Raw genomic sequence first — 15,853 nt, 5'->3', positions numbered from 1 at the left:
TAATATATGTGTGTGTATTTATTTTTAAGTAGAGTTTAGTTTCACTTTAATTCCTTCATGCCCGGCCTATTGTAACATGACGGCTAAGTGGGATCTGTATTATCCTGGGAGGACGTCATAAGATGTCCTCACAGGAGCGGGCTCCATGGGCTGCGCTGTGGCACAATCTGTCACTGGCTGTGTCCACCGAACACAGCCAATGACAGATCACTACACTGGCCCATTCATTGTTTACAACTGTGCTGCTAGCTGTGATTGGTTACATGTACAGACTGGGCCAATCGCAGCCTATCTGTAGCATGTGATCAGCAGTGGCCAATTACAGCTAATCACAACAAAAGCTACTGAATGAATCAGTTTCATCCAGTATAAATGCTAGCTTATACCAATGAAATTCATTGGTATAATAAGCAATCATAATGTGGTGTAGAAAAAAAAATTCATCCTGATCACTTGTCCAGAATAGTACAAAGCTACTGTGGTAACATAAAAATCATTAAAAAATTAAAAAGTAATAATTCATTTTAAATTTTTTTTTTTACATACTGTCGCCAGTCAGTATCCCTGATCACCACCGTGCCATTTATATGTTAATGCTCTACTGCATTAGTGACAGTATGGAAAAAAAAATTGTATTTTTTTTTTTTTTTCTTGTCTTCATTTTCCACAAAATTATGACAAAAACTGACAACTTGAAGAGACTCGCCATGCCTCTTACTAAATACCTCAGACTATCTACTTTCTAAAAGCAGTCATTTGGGGGTATTTGTACCATCCTGGTGTTTTTGGGCCTCAAGAAATGAGATAGGCCTTCAGTACATTAGGATTTATTTATTTTTAGTTATATACCATAGTTTGTGGACTCAAAAACTTTCCTGCCAACTAAATAATAAACAGATTTGGGTTATTTTCAACAAAGAAATGTAGCAGAATACATTTTGACCTACATTTGTGTAGAAAGGTTGTTTGCAAACTTTTGTATCAGAAAAGAAGAAAAACGCATTTTTTCCCCCCAAAATTTTTGGTCTTTTTTGGGGTTTTTTCTCTCATTTATAGCGCAACAAATAAAAAACCTAGTGGTGATCAAATTCCATAAAAAAATCTATTTGTATGTAGTGTTGCATGACTGCACAATTACATTCAAAGTGCGACAGCGCCAAAAGATGAAAATTGGACTGGGCAGGAAGGGGGTAAATGTGCCTGGTATCCAGGTAGTTAAAGATCTAGATGCTGGGATTCTTCAATATGTGTTAAAGTAGATTCTTAAACAGTCAAAGCTATGCTCAATTGTTTAGGTAAACCATTCCACTTACATATGTTATCACTTCTTTTTGTTTTCAACTCTTGCCAAAGTCCCTTCATGTCTGTTCTGCCTGTGCCCCCTCCTGTGCCACCATAAAAAAAAAAAAAAAAAAAGTTGACAGCCATCTTTTTCATCCTGGTTCCCTGTGTCTGCCCACCAATAAAGTATACACCAGATGTTGCTCATGCACCAAACTCAATATGTGTGGATCTTATTGTTCAAGAACAGAGACATTCCAAATGATGCATGTGCAAAATCTACGTTGGTTGCTTATTGAACAATATGACTGACAGGTTGTGAACAGTGCATGCACAAGATCAGGTGAGATCTCCCTGGGAGTCACTGGAGACATGGCCTTGCCTGGGTGTGTTGGTGAAGCCCTGACTATGTCACTGATGTCTCAGGGAAACCAAGAAGTGTCAGGAAAAGGTATGTTTTATTTTTATTTATTTTTTTAATATGTTGGGATATTGTAGGATGTTTTTGCATGTGCATGCAAAGCTGCACATGCTGTACATTTTTGTGAGGGTAAGGTCTGCTTTAATGAGGGAAAACTCAAATTTCAGATTGTTCAGAGTAACCAAACTCCTAGAAAAGTAAAACATCTATGTTTTTATAAAATTGTTTTTTAGGTATGCTGTGTGAATGGGAACATTGTGAGGTTTTCTCAAATTTGAGTGCAAAAGTGGAAATACATTTAGTATTGTTGCCTTTAGTGTTTTCCACAAAACCGCAGCGCATGACTGTATAGCTCTGACCGTGTAACGTGCTGCAGTCTGTCAGATCACCCATGTTCTCGTTTATGTAACCTAATCAGAGAAAAAGGAGAATTTGCTGTTCCTTCTAACATTATTTTAAAATGGTCACGTAACTTCATTCTAATATTAGAAACGCAGCAACTCTGTTATTAAAAGCTGAAGATTGTTGTACTTTGCCTCTCACCAGATATTTGGAATTCTAGTCCTGTGTGTGACCCTACCACTAATTTGCTTTATAGGTCTGAGCCAGGGGAAAAACAAAACCTTATGCTAACCTAAAGGATAAGTTCATCTTTTGTACCATTTTACATGTTCCACTGGTATTTAGGGTGGAACTTGTAACCTTCTCTCCCCCCAATCCCCACATCCCAGCGACAGCGATAGGGGATCTTCTCCCAGCGCCCGCTGTCACTATTTGAAAATAATGCAGCCGTGCATGGCTCCGCCTTCACGGCCATGTCATTCATTCATTCACAACTTACTGTATGAATGCAGAAGATACAACTAACATCAGCTATGGTGGCTGATAGCTTGTACTTCTGAATGGACTGCGAGGTTGCAGATGAGTGGCCTCCTAGTTCATTCACAAGCCCTGCAACTTTTAAATGGTCAGACTATATGAAGGTACGGCTGAAATCTGCAGGGTTTGTCTGCAGAAGTCTGGCATTGCACCCCTGATGCAATGCTTTCCAGGGAAAAAATTATAATTGCACATTTTTTTTTTTTCCCCCCGAAAAAATACGTGCATTTATAATTTTTTCCCAAAAGGTGCACTTATCCTTTAACTGCTTTTAACCACTTGCTGACTGTGGTGCTACAGCCGAAAGATGGCTACCGCATGGTCATTCAGTTCTGGGAGGGCATCCATATAGACCCCGCCCAAATCCCCATTTACCACCCCCCCCGCCCCCATCACGCTTCTCCTGCAACGTGCATCAGGCGTGCTCTGTGACCACTGATCGGGGTAAAGGGCCAATCACAGCATCCCTTTACCGTGTGAGTGGTGTCCGTAAACAGATTGCTGGTTATCGGCATTTCTTTCCTCCCACATTGTCTGTTGGAGGACAGGAGAGCTGTTAACTGGCAAGCCTGTCAGGACACCGTTTATTTGCATTTTATAACCAATATTTTTTTTCAACTTTTCAGTCTTTTTCGTTTAGCAAAAAATTAAAAACCCAGTGGTGATTAAATACCACCAAAAGAAAGCTCTGTCTCAAAAAAGACAAATTTCATATAGGTACCTTGTTGCATGACCGCGCAATTGTCGTTCAAAGTTGAAAGTGCTGAAAGCGGGAAAATTGGTTGGGGCAGGAAGGAGCTAAAAGTTCCCGGTAGGCAAGTGGTTAACGTTTCCCATACTATGGGGTACATAGGCTATGCTGTTTTGGCAGCTTGATGTATTGGATGGCGGATTAGGGACACTCTCTCAAGTGTTTTCTCCCCTGTTCTGCTCATAAGCTGCTCCTGAAAACACATTTTATTATTTACATACAGGATTTTATCAGTATGTTATGTATTATACACTAAATAAAGCTGTAGTGCATTTTGGTTGACCACACATTTCAAATAAATGTAGTTTCTACCTGGAAATATACACTGATCAGCCAATTTATTATGACCACTGACCGGTAGAGTGAATAACATTGATTATCTTGTTACAATGACATCTGAAAGTGGTATATAGGCAGCAAGAGAATGCTTTTTCCATTAAGTTGATGTGTTGAAAGCAGAAAAATTGGCAAGTGTAAGGACTTGAGTGGTGTTGACATGGGCCAAGTTGTAATGGCTAGATAACTGTGTTAGAGCATCTCCAAAACTCATTCTTATGGGATGTTCCCACTCTGCAGTGGTCAGGACCTACCAGAAGTGGTCCAAGGAAGGAAAATTGGCGAGAGCGTTATGCATGGCCAAGGTTCATTGATGCCTGTGGGGATTGAAGGCTGGCCGTGTAGTCCTACAATGGGCACGAGCATCAGAACTGGACCACTAAGCCATGGAAGAAGGTGGTCTGGTGAATTCAAGAATGGTTTAAGGAATGCCAAAATAAGCTTGAGGTGCGGACTTGGCCACCAATTTTCCAGATTTCTGTAGGGTGCTTGATTGGACTGTCTCACCTCGACACAACTTTTGGATAAAAATAATTTATGCACTTTTTTTTGCAGGTAAACAAATGTGCATTTATTATTTTTGTCCAAAGGAGCCTGGAAGGCATTGTACCAGCAATCAGTAGATCACTGATGCCATGCAGGTCTCCTGCAGACCTGTCAGAGTTTCTGCTTGCTGTACGGGATGTATGATCAAGCAGATGTTCTAACAGGAAGCTTCAATGAACTACCACGGTGGTCCACAGCACTGTGATAATTAATTGAAAACTACAAGCCCTCAGCCGCTAAGGCTGCTGGGACTCGCAGTTCAGTCCGTGAATGAATGACGTGGCCGTGTGGGTGAAGCCCCACATGGCCACGCTGTTTTCAAATTTGACAAATAGTATGTGGAGAAGTTTCCCTGTACTAGCTATCTGTCAGAGAGACGGGGGCAGCGGGCACAGCTGCAGCTATGGGGACATGTTACGTTTCACCCTAAAAATGGGTGGAACATGTAACCTATTCCAAAGGTGAACTGATCTTTTAAAGGATCTGCTGCTGCCAGATATCACAGCATTCCTTCAGAGGTCTAGTGGAGTCCATACCTAGACAGGTTTTGGTGAGTGGTCATAATGTTATGGCTGATCAGTGTATATTAGAGTTGTGCCCTCTAGTGGTCAAACATATACAATGAGTTCTAGCCTGACCTATAGACTTCTATTGAGATTACCATTGAAACACACTTGTGCAGTACAACTAAACAGGAAGCAGAGACTGCATATATAATGAGTTTGTATGGCTGCCCCATGTACAAATCTTATTACATTTTATGTACAGAAAGAAATGTTTTAAAATATTGATACGCCATGAAAGGATTATTTAACAAAAGGTAAGGGCCCGTGTGGCAGGGCTTTTGTTTTCTTCAGCAACATGTGTTTCTTGGTCAGTACTGATCAGTGAAATGTCTGCTGTCTCCAGGTTGCTGGCTCTTCTTGAGTATGCAGAAGAAAAGATAAAAGTCAGATACGTCTTTATCTGCTTCAGAAAGACTCGGGAAGACAGAGGTATGTGTAGTGAACTCTGCAAAGAAATCATACTCTCTAGTGGTTATTTAGCTACTTTTCTTAAACAAGGAACCTGCAGGGACCAAATTAAATCAATGGTACACACTGGCTTCTATTTTATTTCTATTGTAATAGGTTTACGCCAAGGAATGGATTGCAGCATTTTCCACTTTTTTAGTTTTAATGGGGTGACCAAGTATCAATATTACGGCTTGGTATAATTCATCCTACATTCTCTCCGATAAAGCAAAGCAGAGACTGTTTGCCTTTTTTGTTCATTGCAAGTAATTTTGCTGTTCTTGAGAGGTATCAGGCAAATGTATAGACTTTGTTTTGTTCCTACCTTCCGTTATTTGGAGCTTCAATTCATAAACTTTCCCCAGTGCAAGTGATAGACATGCATATTTTTGCTATTACTTTGACATCTAGCTGGGAAAGTTGATGTCGCTTAGCTGGAAAGGTCTTTAAAGCAGAACTTTACCCCGCTTTGTTACCCTCCACCTGCCACTCTTCCATGCTGCCATTTTTAAAAATCAAAAGCATGCGCAGAGTCTGACAAGTATTCAGGACCTGGCAGAGCCCCGCTGCACATCTACCTATGTGAAACAAAAAGAAAAAGCGCACCAACCTTGCGCATTACCTCAGTAAAATGTAATTTTATTACTTTAACAGTCTACAGTTTTTGTGCTGCAGTCACATCACGAGGGTAGACTCTCAAAGTAAGGCTGACACGTTTCGAAGGGGGTCCCTCCATCAGAGCTCTGATGCAGAAGGGACCCCTTTCGAAACGCGTCAGCCTTTACTTTACGAGTCTAGCCTCGTGATGTGACTCGCATTGGCTCTATACTCCCAGGTTGCTTTGTGGACCTTACATGCTTGTTATGCTTTGTTGTTATTCTCTATTTAATAAAATCACAATTTACTGAGAGTAATGCGAAGGTTGGTGCGCTTTTTCTTTTTGTTTTTTTTTTTTTTTTTTTTTGTTTCACTTCACAGTACTGGTTGGGCTTCCCCAGCCTTGTTTAGAGCCGCACAACCTTCTATGCATTGGTGGTCGAATTGTGTCGAATTTTCTCAAGTTCCTTTTCCATCCTTCCACCCTTGCTGAGTCGTGGAGCGCAGGGGTTGTTTCTGTTTACATCTACCTATGTGCCAGGATTACTACGCATACGCACAGATGCCACTAATGTCTGGTGTCTGGAACATGGCAGAGAAGCAGGGAATCTGCACAAGTGTGTGAGAATCCCTCTGCATGCAGAGAGGTACCGCAGGGCTCTGCTGGGTCCTCAATACCTGACAAAGCACAGTTGTATTTGTGCATGTGCAGAATCTCGCAGCATGCATGCCCCCTCGGTAAAACTGCCTCCTGGGAATGTATGATGTGGCAATCCCAGGGGGCAGTGGGGATATGTATGTAATCCTCACCTAGGCGAGAAAGCAGGAATTGGTGCCTTGCAGCACAAAAACTGCACTGTACTTTACGAATAATAATAAAAAACATTTTTCCAGTTTTGTAATGGGGAGGGGGAAGGAACTAAAAGAGAAAAGCTCCTTGTAATGGGTGAAGATCCACTTTAATATGCAGACACTTTTGTCCTCCTTAAGAACTTCATGTACGTATATGCTTTGCAGTACAGCATCACTAGTGAAGCTGACATGAATGAAATGTGATGGTGTTTAAGACATACCTGCTGGACATGAATGACATGAAAGTCCTATAGACATGGGTTGTTGTCATTTATAGTAAATTAATCTGACAGTCTCTTGACATGCCATGACCTGGGTACAGCTACAGGAATTGATTGACTATAAATACCCTTGGGATTTGATGGCTTACCTCTGAAAGTAATTCTCTTGTGTACTTTAATATCATCAGGTTTATCTGGACATGCAGGGGTCACACTCTAGTTTTGTACTTTGAAATCTCAACACTGAGACTGGGTTCACTTGTGGGGCTGGTTTTAGTACATTTTTTCAATGGAGTCCAGTGCAGTTTTGTTTACTGGTTCAGGTGCGTTTCAGAGTGGAATTTTCAAGGTATATGACACTTGAAGTCTCACCTGAAACAGGTGAAAACCGTACCGGACTCTTTTTAACCACTTTCCGTCCGGCCCATGTACATAAACGGCCGGACGGCAGCACTGTAGACAGGGGTGTAACTAGACTCCCTCATATACCAGAAAGTGCACTGCTATTATTTTAGGAAGAATTATAGACCTAAAGATGTTCAGAGAACATTTCCAAATATTCTCTAACATGGCAAACCTTCAGATTTTGTATTCATTTCATCTTGTATGTGTAGCCAAAATGTGCTTCTCCAGGACAGGAACTGACCATAAATCTCTGCAACAGGACACAGGAAAAAATATACTTTTGGGGTTTTATCCCCTCCCTACTCTATCTCTTAGATTGTAAGCTCCAAGGAGCAGGGCCCTCCTAACCCTCTGGTATTGAACTGTATGGTTGCTGTATTGTCTTCCTTTATTTTGTAAAGCGCTGAGCAAGCTGTTGGTGCTATATAAATCCTGTATAATAATATCCGTACATGAAAAAAACAAACAAAACAAAATCAGTACATTTTGAATGACTGTTATCAGGCCAGTTTGTGCAAAATAATGAAAATGAAGATGGATACCTGGTAAATTTACCAAAAATGGAACAACTTAAAGTGGTTCAGTAGCGCAAAATATAAAGTGAATGAAACAATAAAACTAAATATCAAAACATGACTTTTGATGTGAAAAAGTCCTTAAACCCACAAAATCTTCAAGTTCTCCAAGAAAGTTCAGCACGTGTTCAAAATGAAATGTCCCCCCTTTCGGGTGTGCACTCACCAAATGAGTATGCCCCCCACTCTCATGGTTGGCCAAATCGCTTAAAGAAAACCATCACCATCTCCCATACACCAAGATGTCACGCTGTTTAGGATGCATAGGTATTCCATGGATTGGTTGGTAATAGGTATAAAGACATTGAAAATGGTCACAGCCACCCTTCTTCCTCCTCTGTGATCACCTCCCAAATGGTCATGTAAGTGAAAAACCCAAAAGAGAAACCCAAATGGTGCAGTACAAAATGCCTTCTTTATTGGCTCAAATAGATAGCCACTTACAAGAATTAAAAGAAATTCAAGTTCAAAAATGCTGCAGATAGTGCAACTGAACCATGTGAAGCCCTGCAGTGCTCTCATCACCGCCGAGTATCACAAAGTGGCACCAATCATGTCACTTCCAGTTCCGCCACTTCCGGTTGCCCCTCAGTCCTGCCTTGACGTGTTTCGTCACTTCCCACTTCCTCATAGGGTGAGGACTGTGCCGCAACTGGAAGTGACGTGATTGGTGCCATTTTGTGACACTCGGCGGACGTAGATATCATGGAATGATACCTGTGCATCTTGAAGAGTGACATTGGTGTATTGGAGATGGTGATTGTTTTCTTTAAGCGATTTGGCCAACCATGAGAGTGGGGGGCATACTCATTTGGTGAATGCACATTTCATTTTGTACACATGGTGAACTTTCTTGGAGAACTTGAAGATTTTGTGGGTTTATTAAGGACTTTATTTTGGACTTTTTCACATCAAAAGTCATATTTTGATATTTAGTTTTATTGTTTCATTCACTTTATGATATTTTGCGCTACTGAACTACTAAGTTATTCCTTTTTGGTCACATTGATTTATTAGAAGTGGCAGCAATGATTTGAGCACCAATTGTATTCTTTGGCACGTTCCTTTAAGCGCAGTTTTGTTTGTTTGTTACCTGGTAATTTTAACCCCATTGCTGATGCCAATATAGTGGTAACAATGGCAGGAGCACTGGCATGTAACCAGAACCCCAGCCACTATAGCAGTGTGGAGTTTGTTTACCCAATTTAATTCTAGCTGCCAGCTTTTTTTTTTTTTTTTTTTTTTTGTGAGTGATTTGGGTGACTGAAGAGCCACCTGATAATTTCCTTGTGTACTGTACTGCAGACTCTGAACCCTTCAAGGGTTGAGAATTTAACAGAGTGCAGGGGTAATGTTAGGGGTCTTTCTCGTCATTATTTCTCATTGTACTTTCTGTTCTTTTCATAGGTCCACTTCTGAAGACATTCAGCTTTTTGGGCTTTGAGATTGTGCGTCCTGGGCATCCCTGCGTACCAGCACGTCCAGAAGTTCTGTTTATGGTTTACACTCTTGACCAGAGTTCTTCAGACGAAGAGTGACCGCAGTGGACATGTAGTTCCTTTTTAGCTTTTTATTTTCTGTGTGTAAGAATAACTGGTAGGGATTTCTCGCACTTTTCCAAGGACATGGGAGGAGAAGTACTCGTTACCATGAGATGGACTGATATTTTTTTTTGGCCTTTCTTTCAGTTTTATGAATACGATGTATGTTGTTTTTGACTTTCTCTGCAATTTTGTTTGGAAGCAGCAACCTCAAGCACCTTGCAATCTGTGATTAAAAAAAAAAACATGTATTCAGAATGTAGTTGAAGCTGCATATGAGAAAATAGTTATCTTAAATGCCAACCTATTGTCATTGTTTTGTCTCTTGGACTACCATGCTTTTCATTATACACTGTGACAATATTGTGTAACCCCAGAGCCTTTAAAAAAAAAAAAAAAACACACTTATTATCATACTTGAATGAGAAAGTGGGGAGTACCCAGTGTCCGGAATGTTGCGAATCTTGATGTGAGAATATGATTGCTTATTTAAAGTATAAAGAAGTACAGGTCAAGCCAATGCATTACGGGGCAATTGCCTTCCCTTTTATCATGGGTGCAATCGCTGATAGATTGGTAGGTTCCAAGGTGTGGTACCTGAACTTTCTTGCAGTGGCAAATGCCAGCTTGTGTGATGCAGGGGCTTGATCTATATGTTTTTATACTTTCAATAAGCAATCATATTCTCTTAAGAGTCCCAGTATTTCTGACAGCTGGCGCTCCTCCTTCATTCAAGTAATGTCTGCTGAAGCAATGACTTTGTCATACCAGTGTGGTAGCAGCCAAATCCCACAAAGAGCACCACCACTAACCTACAGAGCCACTTAATAATTACCAGTGACTGTTTTAATCAGTCCAACGTGGTTTCCATCTCAAACTTATTAAATTGGAATTGCTTTACCACTGTTGGAAGTGAACTTATTGTCTTAAAGTAAACAAAGTCTGTAGGATATTTCACACAAAAAAAAGGAAAAAAAATATATATATTTGCCATATGGTATCTGTGAGAAGGGCAGATCATTATTGAGGCAGAACTGAGCATTTTTGTTCTATGCCGAATTGTAATCTCCCTTTCTCCTTTTGGCAGAGACCTTGTGTCCATGTCCATTGTATGTTCATGTAACCAGGCTTTGTGGGTTATGCACACTGACATTTATAGGCATTTTATATATAATTTAGAAATTTCCTAGTACTTTCCTGCACCCAGGGAGCTGCAGGTGCCACGTGCAGTCTGTCATACAAGTAAATGGCTGTGTAGAGCTATATTCTTGTAAATGCTGATGCTTCCTCAGCGTTTACCTGCACTTGCGTGTCTCGAGTATTTTCCAAAAACTAGATTTATTTCTGCATTCCAGAAATACATTGGAGGCACATAAGCATCAGCCTTTACAAGAGAACAGCTGCATACAGCCATTCACTTCCTGCCTTAGCGCAGGAAAGCACTAAGAAATGTATGCTAGGTGTGCAAAATGCATATTTTCACCATGAATCCTTGTTTCTGAAAACTTGTGTGTTGGTTTTTTTTTTTTTTATTAGTACTCTTGTGGTGCACTATTGAAGATTAAATGCCACAACAAGCAGCATTACAGCCCTCAGGTGTGAATGGGCATTATAGGATACACTGGGGATATCATGTTAAGCATTGAAGCACTTCTAGGCTAAGTTCACCTTTATAAAATAAAAAAAATAATAAAGGCACTAAAGACTTGAAGTGCCTAGAGTGCTAACTAGCACCCTGGTAGTTCTTTGGGAATTACAAGCCATCAGCCTTGAAGGCTGTTGGTACTGATCTCTGTGAATCCATGACGTGGCCATGTGGGCAGAGGCCTTTTCAAATTGTGACAGCGCGTGCAGGGAGAAGATCCCTGACTCGCTGTCACAATTGGAGAGGGGGGGGGGGTTTATCGGCGAGAGGCTGCAGGAGTGGTCACTTGTTGCATGCCCCCCCCCCCCAAAAGTGGGTGGAACATGTAACGTTCCCAAAGGTGAACTTATCCTTTAAGATGAACATCAGCACCCCAATATTAATCTCCCTCATCCTATCTGCTGCTTTGAGCCCTGTTAGTATACTTGGTGCTGATAAAGAACATCTCTTTATTGGGGTATCCCAAAGTATTGAGGGGAAACACCAGAGAAAGAAGGGGAAGAAAAAGGGATTTAGGAGTATAGCAAGCAGGTGAGGGTTAGGGAGAGTAGGGAATAAGCATGGAAAGGGCAGGTAGGGTTACACCCCAAATTGCCCCCCCCCCTTTTGGTTTCTAGCAGTTTACAGGCACCTGGTGTTCATTACTACAAAGCTGGCAAGATTATACACCAAAGGAAAATAAAGTGTAATGAAACTGATTTTAGTTCCTTTGTTGTAAACTCTTTGTAATTTCTCCACAATGCTTGTAGTTATAGTAGTGAATGAGGGCTTCTTTTATTGTGCTTTTACTGCTTGTTCAGAATATGTTCATTTATTGTGCATAATCTGAGCACGGGTTCACTTTAGTTTTTCAAAGCAATCCAGGCATGAAGTGACATCACAACTCCAGTAATCTGTTCTAGTGAGTTTATTCACCCTGTAGCAAGAGCAATATTTTATGACTTATGGGAACCTTTATTATTCTGGGTCCTGTTTGGGTAAAAATCTCACTTGAATTAATTACTAGTGTTTGGCTATGGGTTTTTTTTCTGTGTCTGAACCACTTTGATGAATAGTGCACAGAAACGTACTTTCCAAGTACTATTTTTATTAAAATAAGAAACACATTAATTACCCAGCCTTTCTCACCCGGGGTGCTGTGGCATTCTGGTAGAGAAAGGCTGTCGGTTGAGCCCAAGCTCCAAATCCCCAGCCGCACTGTACGTTGGCACTTGGACCCATCAGCCTGCTGAGCAAAGGGAGGGGGGGTGTCTTCTGTGCTCTCTACCTTCCCTCACACAGCCTGGTACTGCACTCTAGGGGGAGGCAATGTACTGTAACTTTTTTTTTGGGGTGCGTGCATGTATGTTCATCATCTCCCTTTTCCTGTCCTTTCAGAACTGCTTTTTTAGGAGGAGTTCATATTTGCAGGAAGGACTGCTGCTCCTCTGAAAAGCATTCCATGCTCAGACTGCTTTTCAAAAGCATTTGACAGGTGGTAAAGAAAAGAGGCAATATGTTGCCTCCTCGCTACCTGGTTTAACCCTGTAAAAAGCAGCATCACCACACCCGTGTGCAATGTGCACACAATTGCGAAGTGGTTGTAGTTCAACCCCATTCATCTGAAGGTGTACTTCAAGCTATGTTCACACCTTCTGCAGCTAAAGGAGGAGCATTTGGGGTGGTAAAAGCAGCTTAGTGGTGTGATTGTACCGCCCTCCAACCTTGCAGGTGAACAAGCCCTTGGTTCACATCTGAGTGGCTGTGTATAGAGCAGCCCCTTCATTTCAATAGTCTGCCTCACCTGTAGAAATGCAGGGAAAGTTGATCCTGGCACTTTTTTTTTTAAAAATTGCACTACAGGAAATACACCTGTGTTTGCCAATGTATGGGGGTACCCCCAAGGCGCAGAGCATTTGTCTGCGTGTCAGGAATGAGCGTGATTTTGCGTGTGTTTTCCACAACAGAGAGTAAAATGAATCAAGCCTTGGACAGGAATGCCTCGTGAGTGAAAATGCTTTTCAAGGGCACTCTGACTGGAAAAAGGTTGAGTTGCCGAAAAAAGAGGAGAGAAGTTCTGCTTATCAATTTACATTAGGTTGGGAGCAACTGTATTTGTCAGAATTATTTAATGTGTTTCAGGATCACGTATAGTTGGAGGTCATTGCATCTGGACCTGTTCTCCAAACAGGTCTTATTCTGTAGACACACAAGTTCAACCCTGGTAGTTCCATCACTGTGCATAGCCTCCCCTCCCACCTTCCATACTATGGACTCTATATGAATCTCTATGGGCCGCCATCCTCCCTCACTATGGGATCTATTTAGAAAGCTTTCTTTGCCTGAATGGCCAACACATTGGTGTATATACAATCCCTGTGCTTATCTCCATCTAGTGGCCAAAATGCGGTAATTTATCTCAGGAAGGTATTTCAGAATGCTATACCGCATATTGACCAGTAGATGGAGCCGGCGAACCGGGATTGGTTCTACCAATGTATCTGTGTACGGCTTCCCGGTGTCCAGCACAGACCCCGCCCACCACGTCAACGTCACTCAAGGCACGCACATAGCGTCCGCGTCGCATAGCAACCGCGCCGCTCCGTCATTCTGGGAGTGATCTCCGAAGAGTTAAGACGTGCAGTTGTAGTGTCCTGCAGTGCAGTGGAATACGTATGGGAGACGGCCGCCCATGGCTCTGCAGCTAGGATATTGTACCCATTCATCTCCGGGAGCCGCAGAGCCTCACATTTCCTCATTATAACACAGCTCTTCCCCGGGTAGGAGAATGTGCAGCTCATGACATTCCGGATCGCTGCAGTGCCGATCATCCGGAACACACGGGGGGGGGCACACAGTGTTTTTCCCCAGTAGAAATGAAGGAGACGTGGAGGATGTAGAAGTGCCTGTACAATGCATGGCCTGTGTCCCCGTCCTGTGACCAGGGGCGGACTGACAGTTAATGGGGCCCCCAGGCAATAGGGGATCATTGGGCCCCTGTGTCCATGCCCACACTCAAAAAAGCCTATAAAAAAGGTACCAGGGGCATCTCATGGGGCCCCCTACTGACCCCGGGCCCTCAGACAGTGCTCGAATGGTCAGTCCGCCCCTGCCTGTGACAACCTTTGCAGTATAGGTGTCAGCCTGTAGTGGCCATGTTGTAAGGACAGGACTATGGGTGACATTACAATGACTTGTTAGGCTTGGTCCACACTAGGCAAACACTGAAGAGTGATCTGTAGTGGATCGCTTTTCAGAGTGCGGATAAGTGGCTGCTGTCAGGCGTTCAGGAGGCTGTCCTGTCACCCCCTGGAGGCCTGTTATTTTTCTGCCAAATGGCAGTTTATAAAGCTGATATCAATGTTTAATGGTTTATAATGGTGATAATGCGCTGCAACCTCCAGCCAAGTGTTTGGGTTGCAGTTGTGGTTCTCCATTGACTTGAATGGCCGAGTTTGATGGTCAGCTTGACATGTTGCATTAAAATTTCTTGGTCATGACGCAAAGCATTGTGGTCATGGCATGTGAACAGCCTCTTCCAGCTGTATTGTAGACATTAGGTGGGTGGCTGGAGGGGAGGGGGGCATTAAAACTGGGGCTCAGCTGCCTGTTTTTACAGCCCCACCCACCCTTGACCACCCATGTGAAAGAGATATTGATGTGGTTCTAAGGCCTCTGTTATTATCTTAATGAATTCCCTGCATGAAGGTTAAAACGCACCCCATTAACTATGCCCCCTCCCCCTCTAAACCCTTACCTGTGCCTGTCCGTGTTCCAGCGCTCATCATTCTCCTCCGGGTGCACGGGAAGGGGCCTCACCAGCTAGGGAGCAGTTAGAGAAAGTGGGTTATTGATGGCACCCACGTGTGGGAGAGAATGCTGGCGGGAGTCCACAGAGAGTCAGCAGGGACTGGGGAGAAGTGTGGGGAGAGAGGACAGCAGCAGAGGGCGCTATGTACAAGTCTGGGTGATACATAAGGAGTGTGTCGGGGGGGGGGGGGATCTGTTCAGAGAAAACACAAAGCACTGGAAGCAGTAGCAGAACCTGGGGACAGCCATTCACAGGAAGCCTTGCATTTTATCAACCAATACAAGACTTTCTCTGATTGACTGAGGCGGGCGGATAATGTCATGATCTCCTCCTCGGCCAATCAGAGGGAGCCTTGTATTCATTGATAAAACTCAAGACTTCTGTGAATGGTTGAGCAGCGCTCAGCCTGGCTTCAAGAACATGGCACTGTATACTTGATGTAGCGTATGTTGCAGACAGTTTCTACAATGCTAACAGCGCTCACATCTTTTCGTAAAGAAAACCGTTCATTTGGACCAGCTTGGCTCAGAGGGACTATTGAAAGTCACTGTAAGTTAGGCCCTCAGCCCTCCACTGTGCTATAGGGATAGTGTGGCCTGCTCTTCCTCCTCCATCCAGCCTACAGGATTGACCATCAGGGGAAGGACTGCAAAGCACGTGAATGCCATGTATGAGAGGGAGGCCCAGAGCATTGCTGGCTACCCTTCATATGGCTATGACAAAGTATGTGAGATTGATCGCCATCAGGAGGACATCTGCAGCGTCGGTGTGGTGAGAGACCTTTGGCCACCATGTCACAGGCATTTGCTGCCACCAGTAGAGTTCTGCATAAAGAAGACTCCATATACTAGGCTGCATTTGACATACTCCTGACCACCGCAATGTTTATGCTTTATGTACAACAGATGCTGGTTGCTCAGTGGTCACTGTTAATGAAGTTCTTCATCAAGGTAGGCTGTGTGCAGAAAAGCATATGTAAGAGTAGAGTTTCATATTTGAC

At 42.8% G+C, this 15,853-nt stretch overlaps 1 protein-coding gene across 1 annotated transcript in view; it reads left to right on the top strand.

The window, feature by feature from the left end:
* The window catches only part of LOC149447510 (ornithine decarboxylase antizyme 2-like), a 51,571-nt gene extending 41,253 nt beyond the window's left edge, over positions 1–10,318 (top strand). The window contains exons 4-5 of the mRNA XM_089652363.1: positions 5,124–5,209; positions 9,285–10,318. Of these exons, the coding sequence (XP_089508489.1) occupies positions 5,124–5,209; positions 9,285–9,415 (217 nt within the window). The 3' untranslated portion in view covers positions 9,416–10,318. The remainder of the gene's footprint in view (positions 1–5,123; positions 5,210–9,284) is intronic.
* The last annotated feature ends 5,535 nt before the right edge of the window (positions 10,319–15,853 follow it).

The sequence above is a fragment of the Staurois parvus genome, unplaced genomic scaffold, assembly GCF_062004578.1.
Source record: "Staurois parvus isolate SC_StPar_1 unplaced genomic scaffold, SC_StPar_1.0 ptg000682l, whole genome shotgun sequence".
In the NCBI taxonomy this organism is placed as follows: Eukaryota; Metazoa; Chordata; class Amphibia; order Anura; family Ranidae; genus Staurois; species Staurois parvus.
The sequence above is the reverse complement of the archived record's forward strand: the minus strand, read 5'-3'. Positions and strand labels throughout refer to the sequence as shown.